Here is a 23,406-nt window from a genome sequence, read left to right on the forward strand (position 1 = left end):
TATAGTGTATATACAGATTTCAAAAATGACTGCAGCATGTCGAAAAGAGTTTTGTCCATCTATCGCCGAACCACCTCTTACCTGGGTAATAGAGCCCTCCAGGACAGGGGTCTTGCGGCTATCCTGGGTCTCCTTACGAGGGATCTCATGGATGGAGCGACCCATCTCTTTAATGGTGTTGACACCCTCATAGGGCTTGCCCTTCGTGATTCCCCCCTCAAATGAACGAATGGGTGGGCTCTCCCTCTTAATCTGCTTGCCATACTTTGCTTCATCGAAAGCTTCAGCAGAGGTTCGTGGTGTTCCTGAAGAGAGCACGGCAGAAACAAATTCAGGAGGATGATTTCAACGTTTAATTACAAAGTTGAACCTTAATGATTGTCTATTTGGTGCAATTTTAATGTTGCCTCCCGTTGTAAACATGGTTTCTGCCAGATGATCAGAGGGCAGGGGAACAGACCTTGCATGATAGATCCTGAGAGAATGGGCCTGTCCTTGGAATCACTTAGTGGGCTGTCTCTGGGCTGTGCTCTACTTATCAAACCTGAAAGAGTGATAAAACACCAGGTTACTTCACATTCAGAACCATTATTAAAAATAAATTACAGCCCACCCTCCAATGATCTGTCCTTACCCTCATAAGGTGCCGCTTCCCGAACAGGGTGCCCTCTGTCCATCATGTCATACGTGCGTTTAAGCTCGTGACTCGTCCTGGGACTTCTAGTACCTTCTCTGGGGTTCTTAATGGCTGTGGACACAAATACACATTATTCTGCAATTAGATGAAGCAATGGACATTTTATATATATATATATATATATATATATATATATATATATATATATATATATATATATATATATATATATACACATATATCTGCAACAGAACATATGATGATAGAGAGCAGCTAATTAGTTTATCAGAAATGTCATTTTCACTCTTATTTAGACTCCTTAACCATCATCCATTTGAGATGAGGGGTTTTTTAAAACACAACTGAGCAGCGCTGAGAGTGCAGTATCTCACCATCGTAGGAGATGAGGTGCCCACTCTTTCCCTCATAGATAACGTGACCCTTGGACAATGCCTCTGCTCGGCTCTTCTCTGGGCTGGACAGGTCCTCAGCGGCCAGCTTAGCAATGGTGCCCTTCAGCAGGTCTGCAGCTATGCTGGACTGGGGCAGAGCAGGAGTGCCCTGATCATGAGAAATGACAAGAGGGCAGCAAAGTTAGGAAGACAAACAGACAGACAGCTTTATAGGTCTAGGTCTATAATTCTACACTGAGAGAAGCCCCAGTCAAGAAAATAATGAGTATTTAAAAGGAACAATGGCAAAGTCTATGTACATGTGTAATTGAGCCTCCTCTGAAGGGAAGTCCCTCTGGGCCTTTTCCTGTGGAGCCTCTGGTCAGGTCCTGGATGGCAGGCATTGGTGCTCCTGCAGAGGAGATGATAAAAAAAAAGAGAGAAAGGTTTTTTTAAAGGGGCAAATAAGACCTCTAGAGGTTGATTGCACAGCAACGGGCAATATGAAGAACAGCAGAAATTCTTCCTCTCTTTTTTTTAAATAATTGTCTGGTCTAGAATGTATGTATGTATGTATGTATGTATGTATTACTGTTGATTTACATGTACATCCATTTACTCTTAAGTTAGAAGAAATGTTAATTCCAAATAGGACAGCCAATCATCTGGGGACCATTTACACATACACACACAAACACACAATGAAAAGGTGTCCCAATACTTTTGTCCATTCATTCAGCTTCAAGCACATTAACCACGGCCATTCACACTAAAGATATAAGAAGTGTTTCAGTTCTAAAAACTGCCTTGCTTATGACAAATAAGAATCAGAATCCAGAAGCCCACATCACCTCTGAGTGGGTTTGGAAAAAAAAAGTAGGGCAAAAGAGGCAACAGGTCAGAGCTTTAACACTGTAGATTTGAGGTGGCTCAATTTAGTCAGCTCTTTCTCACCAGCGTGGCAGATTCCCTCAGATGGGTGTTACCACATCTCGGCATGCATAGATGGCCCTTTAGCTAGCTCACCCCTGTGCTGTTGAGGGGATGACGTTTATTTAAAAGAGAAGACTCTGTGGTGTGTGTGTGTGGTGTGTGTTACATAACCATTCAAACATTATATATGCATATGAGAGAGTGACTGTCAATGTGGGTGTGAGTGTGTCTCACCTCTGACCACTCCAGGCTCGTAATGTGCCCTGGAAAGCAGCCCTTCAGCCTGAGCGGTCTGCCCACGCGGGGAACACTCCTCTTGCTTTATATAGGACACTGTTAAGGGAGGAGAGAATATATATTAAAAAATAAATGTATTTTATTTTAAAAAATACATTTTTTTAAATAAAATAAATTTTTTTCACTGTTTATTGTATCTTATTAATGTACCTAAATCATTTAAACCAGCAGGTTTTCAAAAACACTTATCAGTATCCGAAGCAACATTCTGGTATCAGGACAACTAGGGCAGAACGATTTAGGGAAAGTATCTAAAATAATTTTTTCTGCATAAAATTGCCATAGCGATTTACATACTGTGGCGGTGAGGAGGCGGGAGTGAGCAGTGGACACGCCCGCGGTGCCACCCTACACCGCCCTGATGCTGTTCACCTGTGGCTATGCAGGTTAACAAGCCACGTGAACGGCATAAAATGGCAGGCTCAGCCATTCACATGGAGAACGAACATGGGGAGCACACCACGGCTGAGCTGCCAACGACGGACCAAGTTGTGCGCGAGTGTAGAGACTGTCAGAGCCGTACTGGGGCGATTATGTTCTTTTAAGTTTCCGTTTGGTTTGGTAAATAAAGACGTGTGTGTCACTTGAGCCCTGTGTTTGTGTTGTCTCTGAGCCCCGCTGCCTATTAGGTCACTCTAGTCACACCGCTTTCCCCAGGGGCTCGCCACAATACATACATACTTTTAAATGACTTAAATATCTATCAAATATAAACTTACGAACTACATGAAAAGATTCTCAGAGTTCACAAATGAATCATGAACATAATTCCAACAATAAATAACAGGATAAATCATGCAAGATGAATGAGCACATAGGCTGAGAAATAACCTCAATAATGTGCCTTTACGAGCTTCTCTCATTTGGCGTGATGCTTTTGAACGCTTGTGTCACAGAGGTTTGGCTGGTCTTCACATTAGGAAGTTGCGCCCGAGGGTTCATGGCTGGACCTTTCAGACATGCACTGATCATACAGATGTCTGTGATGCTTCTTAAAATGCTAAAAGAGGTAGTTGTGCTGCCCACTACCTGTTTTTGATGCACGTCAGTTTTCTGGAAACCAAAATACTCCCAAATGCTGCGATTCTTTGACAGCAACTCGTCTACTGGACCTTGTGCCTCACTCGCTTGACATCTAGTGTCAAGCTGCTTGTTAATTAATAGCGATGCCTCTTTGTCACGCTCTGCATATGCATGATTGGCCGCGTCTGATTGGTCAGACGCACATTCACTTGTCTTGGGTGTTTCTTTCCTTGTACAACTTGCAGGTTATTGACTAATTCAAAAGGCAGCCCCTGTGATTAGAAAACTGTGATTCAGATTAAAATGATCAATCTTTTAGCCCTAATGAGAATCCCATCATATCATATCATATACCTGACAACAGGTACGAAAACCATGATCGCTAAACAGGTATTTTTAAACCAATAATAAATATACAGCACACATACCCATTTGGGGCAGCAGTGGCCCAGTGGTTTGAGCACTGGGTTGTTGGTTTGATACTTTGTATGAAGACGATACAGAACACATATGATGTGTAGATTTATTTAGAAATGCTGAGTTAATATTTTTATTTATTATTTTCAAATATTATTACTACAATGAATTGTATTCAATGTTTTGTCCACTGTGAGCTGCATATGTGGTCCCAGTGAACCAGGACTCTAATTAAATATAGCTGTTCAGTGTTCTCCAGGAACTGACGATATGTTAAAAATTTATATATAATGTGATTATTTATCATGTATTATTTTACCACAACAATAAAATATTGCCATACTGCCCTGCTGTACCATAACTCACCCTCTCCCTCCCAGCATCTCTTACCAGGCTTAGCAGGGTCCTGTTGTCTTGGCAGGCCAAGTGAGATGGATCCTCCAGCACTCTTGGCCCCCTCCGGCCCATAAACAGCATGCGTGTGGGAGGGCAGATATGTGCCCGGTGTTCCCTATTGGAGAGGGAACAGCCAGTAATCAGAATACCAGGAAAATACAGTCACGCCCCTGACCCTCTGGCTCTGTTGGGGGGTTAGTAAAAGCTCCCTTTCTCGCTTTCTCACAATCATACCTGCAAAATAGATCCTCCTTGGATGAAGGCAGGCTTGTCCGAGGGTTTGGAGGTGGGAATGAGGGGCGGTGGAGACGGAATGTTGGCCGCTCGGTGGCGGGAGAACGTCATGCGCATTCCATCTGGAAGGGTCTGAACCACCTGGTTTGGCGCTGGCTGCAGGACTGAGGAATTAAGAGGGGACAAGGTGGACAGGTTAATAAGACAGGTGTTGGGCTTTTCAGTAGGGGTGCATAAATATTTCTGAGCCGTCACCAATAGCCAATAACTAAGCCCTTGTTCTTGTAGCTGATGGAGATTAAAATGAACTCATTTAAATTTTCATGTTTACATAACTAATGCATGAGGAGATGCAGCGAGAGTGGAGCCACTCCTCATGATTCCGCTTGCCATCAGCAGCCAGAGTCAGGGAGAGCACACAATTAGCCTTGCTCCCTCAGGGGTGGGTTGATGGTATTTCCTCCCTACATCACTTCTAGTGAGATGTTGGTCTGTTAGCTGTTGTATCAGAGCTGTGCTTTCCTTCAAGCACACAGGCTGCCTAGCGAAGCTGCATCAGCAGCAGGTCGAAAAAAGGCGATGGCTAGCTTCACATGCGCTGGTCTTCATCTTCCTAGTGTTGGGGCATTTAGAGATCATTCCAAATAGAGTAGAAGAATGGGGTGAAAAAAAAAATTCTTAAAAGCATTAAAAAAAAAAAAAAAAAAATGGAGAAGCAAGGCTTCTGCAAGTGTTAAATATAAGTGCTTCTTTTTTGGGAAGACTTTCCACCAGATTTTAGAACATTGTTATGAGAATTTGATAGCATTCTTTTAGTCAAGATGACATTAGATGATCTCCACGTCTCCATTTCATCCCAAACGTATTGGACGGAGCACCATCCATCCAGAAAACATCGTTCCTCTGCTCCACAGATCAATGCAGGTAAAGTTAAACCCTGCTAGTCCGTGCTTGGCATTAGGCATAGTGACCTCAGCATATGACTTAAATGAGCAGCTCCTCCATCCACAAACTTCTGAACATACCCTGTAGAGCCAAGAGTTCATGGTGACGCACCCTGAAAACTCCAACAGACTTAAAGGAACAGTCTGGCAGAACATCAAATGAACATGATCCATAACCGACCCCAGATGTAGTCCATCAGCCAAGACATGACATTTGGTATCCGATGTGTGCTTCTCTATTTCTCAATGGGAGATGCTAGGCTAGCGCTGCTAACAAGCGCTGGAGTTAAACAGTCACCAAGCTAGTCTTGTTCAATACACTGAAAACCATCAGAATTTGAGCTTAAAAATCTACTGAAAAGCTACAACTACCTCATCATTCGTATAACTATTCAATAGACTTATCTGCTGGTTCTAAACTAACGAAGAACACTTTTCCTTCAACGCAAAACTGAACTCACTACCAACAAGCGGTGTCCACAAACCTCTGTACATACCCTGCCATTTGCCCAACGTGCCTTACCTTATAACAACACTGTCTTCACAAAACAATATGTGGGAATGTTGGAATTGTCCTACAGTAGGAGGGGTCCTGGCTCTAGAGCAGAAGGTTCTCAAACTGATACAAGAACATTTGAGAAGTTAAGAACAGAAGCAAAACTGCTGAAATGAAGCAGAACCATACAGATCTATTTTTACAGAGTGACACGAGTGTAGAAGGCAGCATCGTAAAAAAAAAAAAAAAAAAAAAGTGGCCGAAGTGCAAAGAGGCGCTCTGCTTCTTCAAAACCTACATGGGTGCAAAGACATTTAGAAAAAGAGAAAGTGGTCAGAGGGCAGCTCATGGCAAAACAGAACAAACCCTGCTCTTCCTTTCACAAGGCTGGATCTAGGTGTGACCCATTTCCAACTCCTAAAAGCTTCAGAATCACACTAAAAGCACCCAGCTCCAGATCTCTTGCCCTATCCGTCGCAGAAGGTCTTGTGCACAGGCTCTGACGTGAACTCCACTGACGTGGGCAGCATTTACAATGAGATAACTGACTGTGGAGTGTAATGCCTACTACAGAGGCTAGCTTTTAATGCGTAATATGAGTCAAGATGGATACTTTCACTTACTCTGCAAGCTCACGTGTAATGAATGAATTATGCAAAGCACCAGCACAGGCTGTTCCGGAGCCATCATAAAAGACCTGATGAAGGGCCAAAGGTTCACAGTGACATAGCCTGAAAACTCCAACAGACTTAAAGGAACAGTCTGGCAGAACATCAAATGAACATGATCCATAACTGACCCCAGATGTAGTCCATCAGCCAAGACATGACATTTGGTATCCGATGTGTGCTTCTCTATTTCTCAATGGGAGATGCTAGGCTAACGCTGCTAACAACCACTGGAGTTAAACAGTCAGCAAGCTTGTCTTGTTCAATACACTGAAAACCATCAGAATTTGAGCTTAAAAAGCTACTGAAAAGCTACAACTACCTCATCATCTGTATAACGATTCAACAGACCTGTCTGCTTAAAACTAACAAGGATCTGCATGCCTTTTGAGTGGCTTACGAGATGTTTTGGGTGTGCATTTACAGAGATGCAATTGGCGACAGTCCAACTCCAGACAAATTCTTCCATCAACAGTTTCATTGCTCCTGATCACATTTACTTGGTGGAGCGATTGAATAGGACCAGGACGTTCCATCTGCAGGCTTATCTAATTTCTTTCCTTTCCGTTTAGAAAAGTCCAGGCTGCCAGAGTTCAGTTCAGTTCTGCGAGGGGAGTTTCCAGGTCCTTCGGAAGGCTGATAAAGGGAACAGGTCACGTGTATCTATGTGGAAAGCACAGGGAGCCACATGACGGCTCAAGGCTTTCCTTCAGGAACAGGCTTGGTCACTCTGCCTTGGAAGTAGCAGTGAAACATGCAAATGGGAGGACAGAAGAGCGTTCCTAGTCCTCAGTGTGTGGGAGTGTTTTCCAAGATGGGTGCTGACACAGTAACAGATAGGAAAATCGTTTAGTCCCCGACACACGAAGGGTGGTCAATTATTAACTTTCATTTAATTCACATACCTTGTACTACTGCACACAGTGGTAAAACAAGTCCGCTCCAGGCCATACAGCGCAGATAAAGCAGACATCAGCATGAAAGGCAAGATTAAGCACCTCACTGCGACCAGAAGCATTTATGAAAGAAGTGCTATATTAACCTAAAAGCCTTCCAATTTCAAAGAACACATTTGTCTTGCTTTCTGATCTGCCATAACACCTTGCAAGATGTTCGGATGTTCCACCTGGAGAGGTTCTGACCCAGTCGTCTAGCCATCACAGTTTGGCTCTTGTCAAAGTGTCTAAAGATCCTTCTGCTTGCCCATTTTTCCAACTTTTAACACTGTTCACTTGTTGCCCTTGACAGGTGCCTCTCGAACTAGATCATCAATGTTGTTCACTTTGCCTGGCAGTGGTTCTAATGTTATGGCTGATCTGTGTACATGTGGATTTATATAAAAAAGGAGCAGTCTTCTGATGAGAACTAATGACCACTGCTACATAACTGTTGAGGTGGGCAGTGAAGGTGTGAGGAGGTTTAGGTACCTGGCGGGACGCTGTAACGCGAAGGGTTGTTGGGATCTGGCTGGGGCGATGCCTTGCTGGGCTCTCTTGGAGAGAGTCTGTAGGGTGACCCCGGCCTGCCTGCTCCACCGTGAGCCTCCTGCTCCATCAGCTTCATGTCGTAAGGCATGTAGGCGAATGGCTTACCTGAAAGAAGAGGAGAGAGTGAGCCCAGATAAAAGATACAGCACAAAAAACACAAGATGGTAAATCTAGTAAATGTAAAAGATGTGCACACCACCAGTCACCACAAACACACCCTAACAGCCCGAACCAGCAAAAGCTTTAGCACTCAACTGCTCGAATAAACAGTGAGAAAGGCTTTGTGTGAATAATCAAGCACTTTGGCTAATGGTCATCACTATGAGAGCCTGCCCCAATGTTCCCTTTGGTTGACCGCCTCTGTCTGGCTCTTTAAAATGGCTGCGTTTCGCTGCCTGTCTTATTTTTTTGCTCAGAGCCCTCTTGTTCTGAACTCCTGGAAAGTCCTGTCTCTATTAGTCCATTGAGCCAGATAGAGAGACATGCCCTTCTCTCCCCCAAAGGAGTCTGGGAAAGAAGAGAGACATCACACGCCCTCAGCAGTCCAAAGGAAAGGGGAGTTGTGAGTGCAGTTTCAAGTGAAAGGTACGACAGGCAGATGCACAGTGTTCCAGATCTGTGTGTGTGTGTGTATTTTAGAGTGTCTAAAGAAGGGTTTCATAGTCTCTCTCTCTCTCTCGCTCTCTCTCTCTAGCCTTCCTACTCTCACGGTCAGCTCGAGACACCCACTCGGCCTCTGCCATCCATCATCATTTCATCTTTCACCGCATTCTCCTCCTCCCATTACAAAACGCATCCCAGCTAGCCTCTCCCCACCCTCCATTACTTTCCACTTGTTTACTAATTAACCTAATTCACCCTCATCATCATCATCATCATCGAACCTCTTCGTCTTAAGGCCAGAGGACACCGACCAGACAAAACCCGAACAACCCTGAACAGTCTCATGTTGGCTGTTGCCCTTAAAATGTTGGTAAAACCAGGTGAAAAATCAAATGTAACTAGAGGAAACGAGGAGAGAACATTCCGAAACAAACACAGGAATCAATCACAGGTCTTGGACACCAAAGCTAACCTAAAAGTTGTGTGTTTGTCCAGGCAACTGCTTGTTGGTTCGTTTGTGTATCATGCTCTTCTGAACCCCAATCAATGCTACAGGGGTGTTGGAGAATATTGATAAATCGATGTGATTCGCAATGCTGTATCGATTCTCAAAAACACAGTATTGATTAAATAAAATAGTTCAGATGTAAAGATTGGTGTCAGACACTGGTTCATTTAGTGTTGTGTTTAAACCCTGACCACTAGATAGCACTAGTACTGTACTCAGAGCCCACTGTTCTGACTGGATTTGTAGGATGCAGATGAAGTATATTTTATAGTATGACTTAAATTATCCTTAAATTTGATTTGATTCATATACATAATATCTTATATTACATACCTTGCTGACAGCATCGCAATAAACCGTAACCCCTGCATCGTGATACATACTGTATTCCCAGGGTGTTGCCAATACACAGCCCAACAGGGCAATAAACATATGCCTCATGACCATTGCATCTTTACGACCAATTCTTCAGACATGAAAACTGGCAGTTTGCAGGAGAAATATTAGGCATTTTAACATGACAATTCTAGTGCACTGTAAAAGTTACAGCGTGAGTAATCACTTGGCTCATTCAGTTTAGCAACTACACAAAAGTCATGTCTTGGAGAAGAAACTGTTCTATTTTCTACACATTTTGATACCCCACATCTATTATTCATGTGTGTCCTATTGGCTCTGACAACATTGGGTGCTTGAACCCCTATGATTGCCACTTACACTGCAAATTACATTGCATCAAGGGTTCTAACAAGAAGTCTGCCTCTGCACCCTACCTTTGCTCCTATAACAGCCTCTTCTCTTCTGCAAAGGCTTTATGTAGCTGTTGAGACATTACTAAGAAGATCTTACTAAGAGTCCTGAATCATAAATCTATCCCAAAGAGAACTTGACGGAGCCACAGTCTATGCAAACAAACGCTTACCATCCCGGTCCAGTATGGTGGGGCTGCGGGTGGTGAAGCGCGGACGGCGCTCTGCATCACCAGTCTCCTGCCGCTGGTTGTCTTCCAGGTGAGCAGACTCATGCACCGCTTTGATCTGGTGTTGAAACATGGCATAGCCACTTAGAGGTCCTCCCACAGGTACTCCGGCTGGCACGAAAGGACCAGACACCTGGAAAGGGAAGATAATGTAATTATAGTTGGTTGAGAGTCCAGCCCCTCAACCTTAGGGATAAAATAATAAAATCAACTAAAATCATCAAAATCAAACTTGCTATTGATTGATAATGAGCGTGTCAGATCCTAATAATAGAAGGTTTGAGAAATGTAGGTCTGAGGGAAATGTAGGTCTGAGGGTCTCAGAACAGAAACTCAATGTTTTAGGCAAAAATAAATAAATAAATAAATAAATAAATGACAAGCACAAGGTTTTGCCCAGCGCTAACCACCAATATACCTTGACCCATTGACTTCAGAGAAAAACAGGAGAGAAAGTGTCAGTACTCCAGCATGCAAACAGCCAATCAGGGCCCACTTAGCACAGAGTGAAATCAGATAGACCTCCACTTGCTGTAACCACACCACATAAGCACCTCTGACACTGAAGGCGAAGGTCTGAATGAAGCTGTAGCCACAGAGCATTGCTGAAGAAAAATATCACACTTCTCAGATGCAAAGCACCACATGAAGCATTCTTGGAAATCTTGCGCATTCACAGTTTGGTCAGGGAGATAAGTTCAAGTTTCTGATGTTGTTTTGACAGATGGAAGTATCTGATCAGCTCTGATCATCTTCAGGTTCAAAACAAGGCTTAGACGGATCTAAAACACTCAGTATAACCATATATGACAACACATCAGATCGGCCTTTTAAGTTAGCTGTTAGCTGAAATACTAGAGGGGGGAAAAGGAAGGAAAAATAAATAAATAAATAAATAAATAAAGACCCATCAGCAGTTGCCTTAAGCGTTAAATGAGCAGCAATGGGAATGCATACCTTCCAAGGCATGTCAATATACAATTTTTAGTACAGATATTTAAATAACATTAAATAGCCGCTAATACATTTATAATCAGCCTATTCTGTCTGAGCCTGTCAGAGCAGAGCATTAATGCTTCAAGAGTGGCGCTTCACAACTGCAGCAGTGTTTCATCAAAATAATGCAGGCTCTGAAGCATTCAGAAATTAGCCAGGATTTCAGGCTGATTCAAATCACGTCAGATCAACCATTTTGATTTCAGCAGCTTTTGATCCAGGTTTTTTGGGTGGGGGTTTGGGCAGAGGTGGCCTGAACTCACGTGGCGGGGCAGCTGAGCTGAGGGAGACCGACACTGAGCCCTGGCTCCGGCTCCAAGCCTCTCCCAGTCCCTAGGCCTGAGCCTGGCCAGTGGGGCATATCGGCTAGGTAAGTAGTGGATGGAGCTAGGGGAACTGACCATAGGAGGGATGTTGGCGGCCCGCTGCTGGAGCTGCTGCACACTGAGATGGGGCTGCTTGGCCGAGGAGACAACCACTGAGCTGGGTACTGTGAGCATTGACGGCTTGTCCAGAGAATACATCCTATGGGAAAGGAGAGCGAGAGGGGGAGAGAGAGAGAGAGAGAGAGAGAGAGAGAGACAGATAGTGAAACATACTGAAAGTGAGATCATCCACTGTTAATCAGAATACACAGAACAGCAGCAATGAAGAAAAACAGCAGATACATCATATGTCCAAATATTTGTGGACACCCCTTCTAATGACTGGATCAACTACTTCATTTTGTCCCCATTGCTGACACAGATGTGCAAATGCAAGTACACAGTTTGTCTGGTCCCTGTAGAGAAGTACTGCCAATAGAATAGGACAGATAAACAAGAACCTATTTGCACCATGCTGCCTAATGCCAGGTGTAGGCTTTTGAGGTATTGCAGTGGAACTATGTCCTCTGCAATGATGGTGCTCCATCCAATAATCTTTTTATAAGTGAAGCTAAGTGTCGAATGGAAGGGTTTAAAGGCCCCCCAGTATGGGGCTGTGGAGTAGTGCAGCAGTGGAGCGTTCTCTGAGTGGCGGAGCTCTATTAATACCTTTGGGATCAGTTGGATTGCCAGGGCTGATCATCCAAAATCAGTTTGTGACCTCACTTATGCGCTTGTATGTGGTTGAATGCAATCAAATCCTCACAGCAACGTTCCAATCTAATGGAATGAGCATCCTGACGAGTGCAGACAGTTACATATATACATATAGTTTATATAGTGTATGAAGGTTCAGGTATTGCTTTCAGATGCTTCATTATACAAAACTGTGAGCTCTCCCAGTACTAAAGCCTGTTGCAGCCATTAAAGTAAGCAGACTTGATCACCTACCTGCTCTGGTACTGAAATCATCGATTATGCAAGCCCATGTATAACAATCAGTTAGCTGAAAATGATCCTTAGATCATGAGAACCATCAAACCGGTTTTGACAGCACTGTTCAAGCACCAGTGAGGCATGATACCAATTTTCCTGTTACCAAAGCATCAACAAACCGAGGACGTGGCCAATTCGGCTAGCGGTCAGCAGCAATTCCAACAATACTGTTTATTTGTTGTGGCTGCAATTGCCGGGAACAAAGGGCCTCATATTTCAGCACTGTACACAGCAATAACAGCTCTGGAGGGCTCACACCCAACAAGGACAACTCCCTATTGTTAGCTAGTCGGCACGCGATGCTCCCAAATGGCTGGTTTGCGCAGACCAGCAACACCTCACCTCTGTCGGTCTGGCTCGGCATCCACGTCCTCATCGGCACTGCACGTGGCGCTCGAGTCGTTGTCAGAGTGCGCCTGCTCTCCTTGTTTCTCCGCTTTCTCCCTAGCTTCCGGCTCCGTCTTCACCTGAATCTCTCCTCTTTCCCCAGCGGGTGCAGCCGCGAGACCTGTGGCCATTTCAGCATCCTGCGGCTCGCTTTTCGGGTGCAGCTGACCCTCGAAGGCTGGCCGCGCCCGCTCTTCCTGAGCCATGCCATCGCCTGCTGTTCCTCCTTCGGGACTTTTCTCCAGCTTGACCTGAAGATCGCCGTAAGGAGGCTCCTGGGCTTTGGCGTCCGCGCCGGGGCCTTTGGAGGCGACAGGGTCCTGCTCGGAGGTGGCTTCTCCGGAGCCGGAGTGGGGCAGCGGGTCGGAGGGCTTGGAGGGGTCGGCCTGAGAAGGAGAAGGAGCGCTCTCTGTGTCCGAGCTGTTTTCTGCACCTGGTTTAAAGGAGGGAGAAATTGAGAACGAGATTACCACCATCATCAGATCATCTTCGGATCTTCTTCGGTAACACAATTAGGCACCAAATACTCTACAGTACCTACAGTACTAATGGACCTGGAGTGGATTTATAAGTGGAGGTGTGATGGAATTATTCTGAGAGTGCCTCAAACTTGAATCCCAAATTCCTGATATCAGGACATGCCTACTCTTCACTGTCTCCGTTCTTTATCACTCACTGTTGTTCTAGTCGCAGTGAAACGATTGAAAAACAAGTATTTTAGCGACATTTTGATCTTTTTCATCTTACTTCAACTCAAGAAACCATTGTGGCTCGGACAGGACAGCGTGTTGGCATTGGTTAATGCTACAGGTTGTACCAGCAACCTCAAGGGGGCGCTATATGACACCAAGTGGAACGCAGTGCAACATACACGACTGTTTGTTCAAATAAATGAAAAGAAAAACAGGTAATCTTTTGATTTTTGGGGAATTTGTCCCCATTCATCCCACCCTTAACCAAACCATGAGGTCCAAACCCTGGTGTGATCTGAACCGTGACTTTTATGTATCGATACACCCCTTCTAGCCACATTTCCATTCCAAAACCACATCTGAAATCATCCGTACAAACTGTCAAAGACAGCCCAACACTGGCAGCCTCTCCCTGCAACCCCCTTGTCCCTCTCTCAGGCAGCAGCAGAGAAAGCTGGAAGATCCATGGCTAACCTGCTTTACCTCACTCACACGCACACTGTGCCAGACCAAGGGAGATACAGAGCCGTGATAGCAAGACAAAGGAAAAGAAAAAAGGAGCTGGACTGAACACAGGAAAAAGCCCTGAGCTACTTCCTCTCTCCATATACGCACTGCCTCTACACAGAGGCCCATTAGAATAGTCAAAACACAACAGCCCTTCCTCGCTCCGGCTTACGACACACCACTCCACAGCAGAGCAAGCCAGGGCATTCAGGGACGAGAGAGGCAGGGGGAGAGGGCGGAAACACAGGGAGAACAAGAGGAGAGGATAGCTAGGGCGGGATGACTTAGGAGAGCCCGGACTGATGGGCTGTTCGAGCAAGAGCAGGAGGAGAAGACAAGCGAGCGGAAACGTTGGACTGAAGCAGAGAGGAGTGAGGCATAGTGGTCGGGGGGGGGGGGGGATAGGGAAGAGAGCCGAGAGGGATGAAGGGAGGGCATCATACTAGATCAAACGAGTTGTGGCGGCACTCAGCGTTCCTTACAGCGCACTTTCTTTAGTCTTCAAAGCCAAAGAACACTTATATAAGAGAGAGCCTGGCACTCAGAATTAGTCCAGATCCGTTTTCTCTTTCTCACTCTTGCACTCCCTCTCTCTCTCTCTCCCTCGACCTCCCTCATTTGATCCTCTCTCGCTCTCATTAGAAGTACAGACAGTAGCAGTAGTGGCCTTGACCTCGCTGGCTGCGTGCTTCAGACTGGGGTTTCACTGTCAGCTCTAATCAAACATTCTGCCATGAAGCAGGTCAGCACTGCCGTTAGAAAACACTCCTTCAAAATAAAGGTTCTTCAAAGAGTTCCTTGAGCGATGCCATAGAACCGCCACTTTTGGTTCCTTAAAGAAGCATGTCTGTAGAGTTTGTATAGAGATGAGTGCAAAGAAAGATCTAGCGAATGTTCTGCTGAAGGTTCTTTACCAATGTTGAGGTTCTTCACACTCTCTCATCTCTACTACGATCATGCTTGTTCTTTAGAGAACCAAAAGCGCCTCTTCTATGGCATCTTTGTTTATAAACGTGTAGCACACTTACAACAGACTGTATCCGAGCTTCCGCAAGCATCAAACATGGGAGACTCTGAGAATCAATGGGATGCAAATTTCAGGAGTTCTGCAGGGGCAAGGCCACCCCAAGATCTAAAGGGGTTGGGTGAGGGAGAGTAAAAATGACCCCTAATAAAACGTTTGAGGATCACTGGTGGAATGCATCTGCTCCAGTGATCTCAGAAGTACACCTGCAAATCAATTTTGGATATCAGCACAGTTCTGATGCGACTTGACTGCATTGCGTATTTAATTATTGCACACACAGCTTGTCTAGTGCCTGTAGAAAAGACTCCAATAGTGCCAAGACAATAGGACTCTCTGGAGCGGCTAAACATGAACCTATTGGCACTATGCCTAATGCCAGGCATAGACTAGAGGGGTATAACGGCCCCCAGCACTGAGCTGTGAAATTATGGTGGTGATCCATTCTGATACTTTTGGGATGAGTCGGGTGGTGATCATCCAACATCCTGACTTCGTTAACGCTCTTGTATCTAAATAAAGTCAAATCCTCACAGCAATGCTATGCATAATAATGCATAATCTAGTAGAAAACCATCTTACCTGGACAGTACAGACAGTTACTCCCAACAAAAGCAGGATAAACTCCCCTGACTTTAGGAAAAAACTAAGATTTGCAGGTGTCCCAATACTTTTGCCCATAATGCATATGATTAGGATTGGCCCAACGTGCATTAAAAGGCAAAGTAATAGCACAACTACACTAATCATGTCCAACAGTGTTTGTGTGAGAGTATTTCCACGCTTACCTTCACTGTCGTCAGGGTTCTCCTCATCGTCGTCGGCCGAAGCCGTGGCCACACTGTCGCTCTGCGATGCGTCTCGTTCGCGTAACCGCCTGGTCACCTACAGACAAAGACACACACAATGGAACTTCGTAATACAGTCCTACTTATCTTTTAAACATGAACAGAAGGGCCCCATATGGATTGACCATCTCAACTCTTTCTGAGGAAACACCTCACTGTCTAGGACACCCCGGCCTCTGCAGAGGAGGCGCTGAGGGTCTGAGACTGCTCACCTGCTTGTGCTGCTGCAGCAGGTTGTCCAGGTTGTGGCGTCTCTTGTAGTTGAAGTAGAAGTTCTTGCACTGAGCCTCACTCTTGGTGCCTACCATCTTAGCAATGGCCGACCAGTTCCGCCCATGTTCCACCAGCCCTGCAGAGTGAGACAGAAACACTTTATGAAGTAAGTGTGATGGGGGTGAAGTGTGACGTCAAAGAAAGGGGGGGGGGGGGGGGGGGGGGTTGGGGGATGACAGAAAGGCTGGTAATGCTTCAAAAACTGACTTCAAGAGAACCGGATTGTATCCTTGTTCTACTTTAGTGTCGCGAGAGCTCGTATGTTGACGTGATTTCCATAATCCACTGCTAAAACTGGACCACTCTGGCACTAAATCCAGCTGAAGCCACCTCTACTACATGCTGAGGAAATAAGCACAGTGATGACTGACGAACAGCCTGCACAAAGCCAACACTATCTAAACCCAAGCAGGCTCATCCTCGCCCTCCTTCTCTCTCTCTACCACACACACACACACACACACACACACACACACACACACACACACACACACACACACACACGCTTCACCTCTTCAACAGTGGAACCTCATGAACAGCAGTGGTTGAGACCCCTCGAGGGCCACTTTGGCGACACTAATCCTCCAATCAGATGTCTGGGGGTGTACTTGTTAACTCTGGGGGTTAAGGAAGCGCAGCAGGTGAAAGAAAAGCCTGATTAGCTTGACTCTTGTATCTCCTCCGGGTTCTCCATCAGAAGAACGGCATAGCTGATGAATTCCTCTCGTCCTTCGAGCCCAAAACCAGGCATCCTATCCTTTTATTAACAGTTGATGATATTGTGATGATGCTCAGACCAACACCACACTCTGACAGCTGGTAGATTAGCCTAAGCATGTGAATCCAAAGCTGCTCTGCATAGTAAGTGATCTCTGGTGTTGCCATGAGCAGCAGGAGTCAGAGAGAGCACAACTGGCCTTGCTCTCTCAGGCGTGGGCTGATGGCACATCCTACCCACGCCACTTCTCGTGTGATGCTGTTCAGCACAGGCATCTGTTAGCTGTTGCGTCGAAGCTGGGGATCCGAGGACATTGGCTGCCTAGAGGCGGCGGCTGACTTTGCATGTATTGAGACATGTGCAAGTCTTCACCCTCACATGAACAGGGGATTGCTGAATTGGGTAGAACATGAGGTATAAATGTGGTAGAATTGAAGGAGCTGCCCCTTCAGATGAGTTATTGAGCCAACACTAACACCAACCAGTGCAACAGTGGAGGGTGATTGCTGTGGGGGCTTCCATATGAAGCCTTTTCTTCTCAGTGGGTGTGCAGACATGCTGGTTTCTCAGGGTAGCATGGAGAAATCTTCTCAAACCCCTCATCACAACTTCTCATGTGCTTCTCAATGGCTACCTGTAGCCTCGGTCCAACAGCCAGGAGAGGACACCAGTTTTAATAAATGAATTAAATCAATGCAACACTGGAGGACTTGGGGGTGGTGCAAGCTTGTGGGTACAGAGCAGTAGTTTAAAAGCCTTATGGTACACGTTGACCTTGGTCCTGCAATCAAACTGCACCCTACACCACATCAGCAAGTCTGTGCAACCCTTAAAGAAGACCTGGATGATGTTTAGGATAAGTTAGACTATAGGGACAAAAGTATTGGGACACCTGCTCTTTTAGTTTTCTCTTAAATAATAATAAAAATAAAATATCCACACACACACACACACACACCCCTGGTCTAGACCCTGTAGATAAGTACTGCCAATAGAATAGGACTCTATACAGCCGATACACATGAACCTATTGGCATCAAGGTTAACGCTAGACGTAGTAGGCTAGAGGGGTATAAAGCCCCCCCAGCATTCAGCTGTGGAGCAGTGGCTCCAGACAGTACTTTTGGGATGAGTTGGAGAGTTGGTGATGAGGTTGGGGGATGATTATCCAACACCCTGACCTCACTAACGCTCTTATCGCTGAATGCTATCAAACCCTCCCAGCAACACTCCAAAAGCAGGTGTCCCAATACTTTTGTCTATTTAGAGTATGTTCTTCTTACCACTTCTCAGTAATGTGACTTCTTTAACTTTGCTATTTGGGTTTATGAATTCATGATCCTCATCAACGCTGTGCTCTCGTTAGCAACCTCTGATAGCGAAACCCTCTCCGTAAAGTCTTCCTGGTCTGCTGTGGAACACAGCCTGCGGCTAGAACACCAACACGTGCACACAAATACGAGAACACATGCGTGCACTCACACTCACACACACACACACACACCAGTCTTCCCCACTTCCTCTGTATTGGCAGCCTCACACTTCTCCTTTGTTACAGAGCAGACAGAAAAAGAACAAAAAAAAAGATAGAGGAAGGAAACTGATGACCACAGTCTGCCCTCAGAGCAGCACTGTCACCCAGCATACACTGTGCACAGCCCTGGTGGAGGAAGCACTGAGTGTTTGTGTGTGTGTGTGTGTTCAGGTATAAGACTCAAGACTGTCTGGTCTTTCAGCAAGCTCCTATTAGAGAGTACTACACACACCAAGTCTGGACTCGTTCAAAAGCTAGACATCAGACAAACATCCGGAATGAAAGAAAGCGTTAACCTCATGAGTGTGTGTGTGTGTGTGTGTGTGTGTGTGTGTACACACACAGGTCTGCATCTCTGCAGATGCTGCACCTCAGTAGGTTACTGGGTTAGAGCATGCAGCAGAGTATGCGAGACAACCTGAGGAGGTAGATGGTGACTGTGTGTGTGTGTGGGAGAAAGCGTGTGACTGGGTGAGTAAGATTACCGCTCTAATTCCCTAACTCAGCGTTAGGCGTGCCATGAGACGCCGATGAATCAGATCAAGCCATGCAAGCATCAGTAAAACCTGACGTCACCCAAACCATTTGAAGCTCACGCTGCTAGACTGCGGCTTCTAAAACGATGCTTAATGAGCAACGAGGGGAAAGCGCACAGGGGCACAACAAATAATACTGAATAATTCACAAACGTAAAAATATTTTCAACCAACACATTTTAACCAGCCTTATTTTTAACCAACACATACGGATGCGGATCATCCAACTCCAATGGATAGCACAGTGGATGACGCCACCACAAGAGAAACGGGTGGGTCGGTTCCCTGTCCAGGCCATTCTTCTTCTTTCCACTTCTTTCCAGTCTAAGAAACTACACCAATGGCTTTCATTAGCTGTTTGAAAGACTACACTCTTCTCATCCAGGCTTTCTTCTGTCCTGGCAGTGAAGTTGTGGAACGAACTTCCCCTGGGTGTCTGAACGACACTGGGAGTCTTCAAACGCAGACTGAAGACCTAGAGCTGGGCAATATGACAATATTTTATCACATCGTGATAAATTGTGTTATCATGATACACAATATGCTTTTATGAGTTTTGTGGGTATTGTCAGTGCTTAAAAACCATGTATTAAAATTTTTATATTTATTTATTAAAATTATTTAATGTATTAAATATCGTATATCGTAAAAAAGGTCTTAAAATATCGCGATATAATTCTTTTTCCATATCGACCGGCTCTATGAAGACCCAGCTCTTGTAAGAGTACTGGGGCGAAGTGTAGTGCCGAGTATTATGGTCTCCATATTGACTTCTGTGTTTATTAGTGTCTAAGCTTAGAGGTATCTTTGAATTCTAGTCTATTCAAACTAGCTGTGGTTATTCTTAAGTAAACAGCGAAGCACTTCTGTAGGTTGCTCTGGATAAGAGCATTGGCTAAATGCATTTAATGTAAATATTAAATCAACAAACAAACAAATAAATAAAGGGAATCTTCAAAGCTTGTTTAGTATGGTTAATGGTTCTGTATAAACATCTGGATGAAAGGCACATCAAAGACTCTACGGCAAGCTGGACTTGGGAGCCCAGTCCTCACCTCCTTCTACAGATGTGTGGTGGAGAGCGCCCTGTGCTCCAGCATCAACGTGTGGCACGGAAGCTGCTCTGCTGCAGACAGCAATGCTCTGCAGAAGGTGGTGAAGGCTGCACAGAGGTCTGTCGGAGTCAGCCTCCCCACCACCACGGACATCTACGCCTCCAGAAGCATTAAGTGTAAAACGAACAGACTGAGAAATGGCTTCATTCCAGAAGCTGTAAGACTTAAACACACTGCACTAACACTTTTGAGGACACCGAGACAACTTAGCCACAGTCTGACACTTTATTATGGTACTGCTTAATCTCATATTGTGATTAGATTGCTCCTACTTAAAAAAAAATCTTTCATATTTGTGTCTACCCCTATAGATTTTTTATTATTATTGTATTTATTCATAATTGCTCTTTGGGTGTAACTATGACCTTCAATAATTTGGTTCCTCACACTGGCATCCTACACGGAACTTAAAAAGGTGACATAAAGAACCATAAAGGGTTCCACTGTTATGACCCAAATAATCATTCTTTAGTACTTCACTTTAGAACCACCAACGGCCCCCAAAAGAAAAACTAGTGGTTTGATTTCTGGTTCCGGCAGGAATAACAGTTCTATACTAATCAGAGTCTCTAAGCAAGGCTTCTGAGAGTCCAGTTTTCTTTTAGTTGAAGAACCTGGACCAAACAAGGAAATTTTTATGATGGTTCCTTAGTTAAGGCACTGGTTCTGTACAGAACAACCATTTGGACTTGGTTAACCATCCATGCCTGGTTAAAGAGGAAAACATTTTGTAGATGGTTCTATACAAAGGTTTTAAGAAACAAAAAGATTCTATTAATAGGGACCCAATGTTGCAAGCAGTCAAATAACCATTTACTGCTTCATAAAGCAACACCAATGTCCCACAGAAGGAAAACTGGTGGTTTAACTGCCTGTTAAAGGGTTCCACTGCTACGAGCCAAAGAAGCATTTTTCAGTACTACACAGAGTGATCTTTGCTAAGAGCGTCGACCATTTAGGCGGCTTACGGTGCACCTACAGTATATCCAGATAGGAGTCTTCTGCTGTTGTTCCTCTCTGTAACACTTTGCACCTCGAGTAAAAAAACCCCAGCATCACACGCATCGAACTGCAAGAAGTGCTACAACGTGTTGCAAAGACTCTTCATGCAAGTGAGTGGAGAGTTCTAAGAGCTTAGATCCAAAACCTCTAGCTTAAACAGAACACATATTTTCAGGGCCAAGCTTACGATCCTCCACTACACTGTCCATGACTATGTGGACATTCTTTAAAACAAATTTTCCCCCTTCGTCTCCAGCAGTGTTTTTATAATAATAATAATAAAAAGCAAACAAACAAAAAAACAAAACATGCCAGTCCAGCAGGGGGCACCAACAAGTCACAAGTCTTATATCAATTTCTTTAAGAAGCAAGTGTACAAGCGTAATGCCTATAACAGACCTAAATATAGCGGTAAGCAAGTTTACACAACCCCGATAGTCATCGATGTGCAGGATTGTGGATTGAAAAAAGGAAAGATTTAAGTGATGAGACACACACACAGTCAAACTTGAGTCAAACCTTGCCCCAACAATGAGCTTAATTAGGCTACGCTAAAGCAGATGCCCAGAAGTCTGACAAAGAAAGCAGCAGAAGACTATAAGAATCTTAAGATTACTAGAAAGGCAAATTAAAACCCCTTGTCTGACTGAAAAAGACCCTCAAGGAGGTTCATCAGATTCTAGAGTGGTGGTGCACTGCTCTACTGTGCAGCAACCCCTGCACCAACATGACCTTCATAGAAGATTCAGCAGAAGAAAACCTGCCCTGTGTCCTCACCACGAAATTCAGTGTGTGGTTTTCAAAGGGACCTCTAAACAAGCACTGATGCAAGTCCTGAAGAACTTGTTGGCTGCAAGGAACAAAAGGTATGTTTGGAGGAAACAAGGTGCAGAATTTCACAAATAGAACACCGGTTCTGACTGGAGTACAGGAGTGGATCGATCGGGTTTTGTGCTTGTGTTGCAGTAAGGGTGCAAGAAAACGTAGACATATCAAAATATAGCAATATTCTGTTCAGTGATTCTGGTGTCAGACAGTGGCTCAATTATTATCGTGTTTAAGCCCTGAGTAGATAGATAGCAATGTTGTACTCTGTCTTCAGATCCCACTGTTCCGATTGAACAAAAAGTCATGACAGGCTTCTTAAAACTTGCTAAAAATATATAGTATAATATAGTAAGTAAATAAATAAATAAATAAAAAAGTATACTGAATCAAAACTCCTGTATGGTGATATCACATCACCAGGTTCTTCCTAATACACAGTCCTATACTGCAGCCAGGACGGCTTCTACAGCAGCATAATGCTCCCAAACACACCTCAAAATTTACAATGGACTACCCCAAAAGGTGCAAGCTGAAGGTCTTGCCATGGCCCTTAGAGGGCCTAAACAACCTAAAAAAGCAGCAAGGCAAGGCAGCCCAACAATCACCTCATTTGCAAGGAAACAATGGTGAAACTTCCCTAAACAAGAACTGAAAGACTGTTTACAAACTGTGATTTACTCTTTGATATTTTGTAATCTGTCTTAAAATATGAAAAAATAAACACTTAAAAAGATAATAATAATAATAACAACAACAACAACAACAAATATTGACAAAGAGTACCCAAACATTTGCATGCAACTGTCAGTCATCTTGCTAGTCGTGAAGCTGCGTACTGGTGCTTACTTACTCAAAACACTAGACTCTCGCACTCCCTAACTCACACAAACATACCAGACACCTTCATTAATCCTAATTAATCCCTTTATTTAATCTGGGGAGTCCGTCTGAGCTGACTGTGTCCTTCGCTTTTTCCAAAAGCCCCTGAAAGTGTTTAATCACACACTCATGGGATGATGCGGATCACAGGCCAACACAGGCTGTTCTAAAATAGCACTATAAAAACCAGCTAAACCCAAACCCTACAAACCTCCAGGTAGAAATCCAGACCTGCAGGTGATATGAAGTTTGAAGGTCTCATGGAAGAGATCATGGAAAATCTACACAAGCACCCAAGAACCATTAGAGCTCATCAAGAGTTTCCATCCTGAAAGAGGCTGTGCTTAAAAACAGCCGATCTTCTGAACTTTGGTTCTGCCAGTTCAACCGCAGAAGAGCAGCATGAGGTGTTGCATTTAATTCCGGACAAGAACCAAACTGTCGTGCACTTTAACTTCACTTACTGAAAACTAGGCCTTAGTGCACCACCACCACCACCACCACCACCACCACAACCATATGCATCCACAACACTCAGGCAAAAAGTTTACAGCACACACACATGCATGCACACACACATACACACACACACCTTTGGCAAGATACAGGTAAGACAGAAAGGACAGAGCAGAAAGGAAGGAGACGAGAGAGAGAGCGAGAGCGAGAGATATTAAGTCAGATAGTAAAGTCAG

General features: G+C 44.6%; 1 protein-coding gene across 7 annotated transcripts in view; it reads right to left on the bottom strand.

Moving 5' to 3' along the window:
- Nucleotides 1-23,406, bottom strand: part of ncor1 (nuclear receptor corepressor 1) — a 111,861-nt gene that overhangs the window by 17,729 nt on the left and 70,726 nt on the right. For 5 of the 7 annotated variants that reach the window (XM_072659734.1, XM_072659742.1, XM_072659980.1 and 2 more), the window contains exons 19-32: nucleotides 16,042-16,178; nucleotides 15,770-15,866; nucleotides 12,714-13,191; nucleotides 11,274-11,535; nucleotides 9,958-10,147; nucleotides 7,865-8,029; nucleotides 4,330-4,493; nucleotides 4,090-4,210; nucleotides 2,197-2,295; nucleotides 1,350-1,441; nucleotides 1,030-1,198; nucleotides 635-748; nucleotides 461-544; nucleotides 82-305 (exon numbers count right to left, since the gene is read on the bottom strand). In XM_072659734.1, coding sequence (XP_072515835.1) covers nucleotides 82-305; nucleotides 461-544; nucleotides 635-748; nucleotides 1,030-1,198; nucleotides 1,350-1,441; nucleotides 2,197-2,295; nucleotides 4,090-4,210; nucleotides 4,330-4,493; nucleotides 7,865-8,029; nucleotides 9,958-10,147; nucleotides 11,274-11,535; nucleotides 12,714-13,191; nucleotides 15,770-15,866; nucleotides 16,042-16,178 — 2,396 coding nt within the window. The remainder of the gene's footprint in view (nucleotides 1-81; nucleotides 306-460; nucleotides 545-634; nucleotides 749-1,029; nucleotides 1,199-1,349; nucleotides 1,442-2,196; nucleotides 2,296-4,089; nucleotides 4,211-4,329; nucleotides 4,494-7,864; nucleotides 8,030-9,957; nucleotides 10,148-11,273; nucleotides 11,536-12,713; nucleotides 13,192-15,769; nucleotides 15,867-16,041; nucleotides 16,179-23,406) is intronic. The other 2 variants (XM_072660059.1, XM_072659895.1) reach the window with 1 other exon arrangement.

Source organism: Salminus brasiliensis, chromosome 1, assembly GCF_030463535.1.
Source record: "Salminus brasiliensis chromosome 1, fSalBra1.hap2, whole genome shotgun sequence".
Taxonomy (NCBI): Eukaryota; Metazoa; Chordata; class Actinopteri; order Characiformes; family Bryconidae; genus Salminus; species Salminus brasiliensis.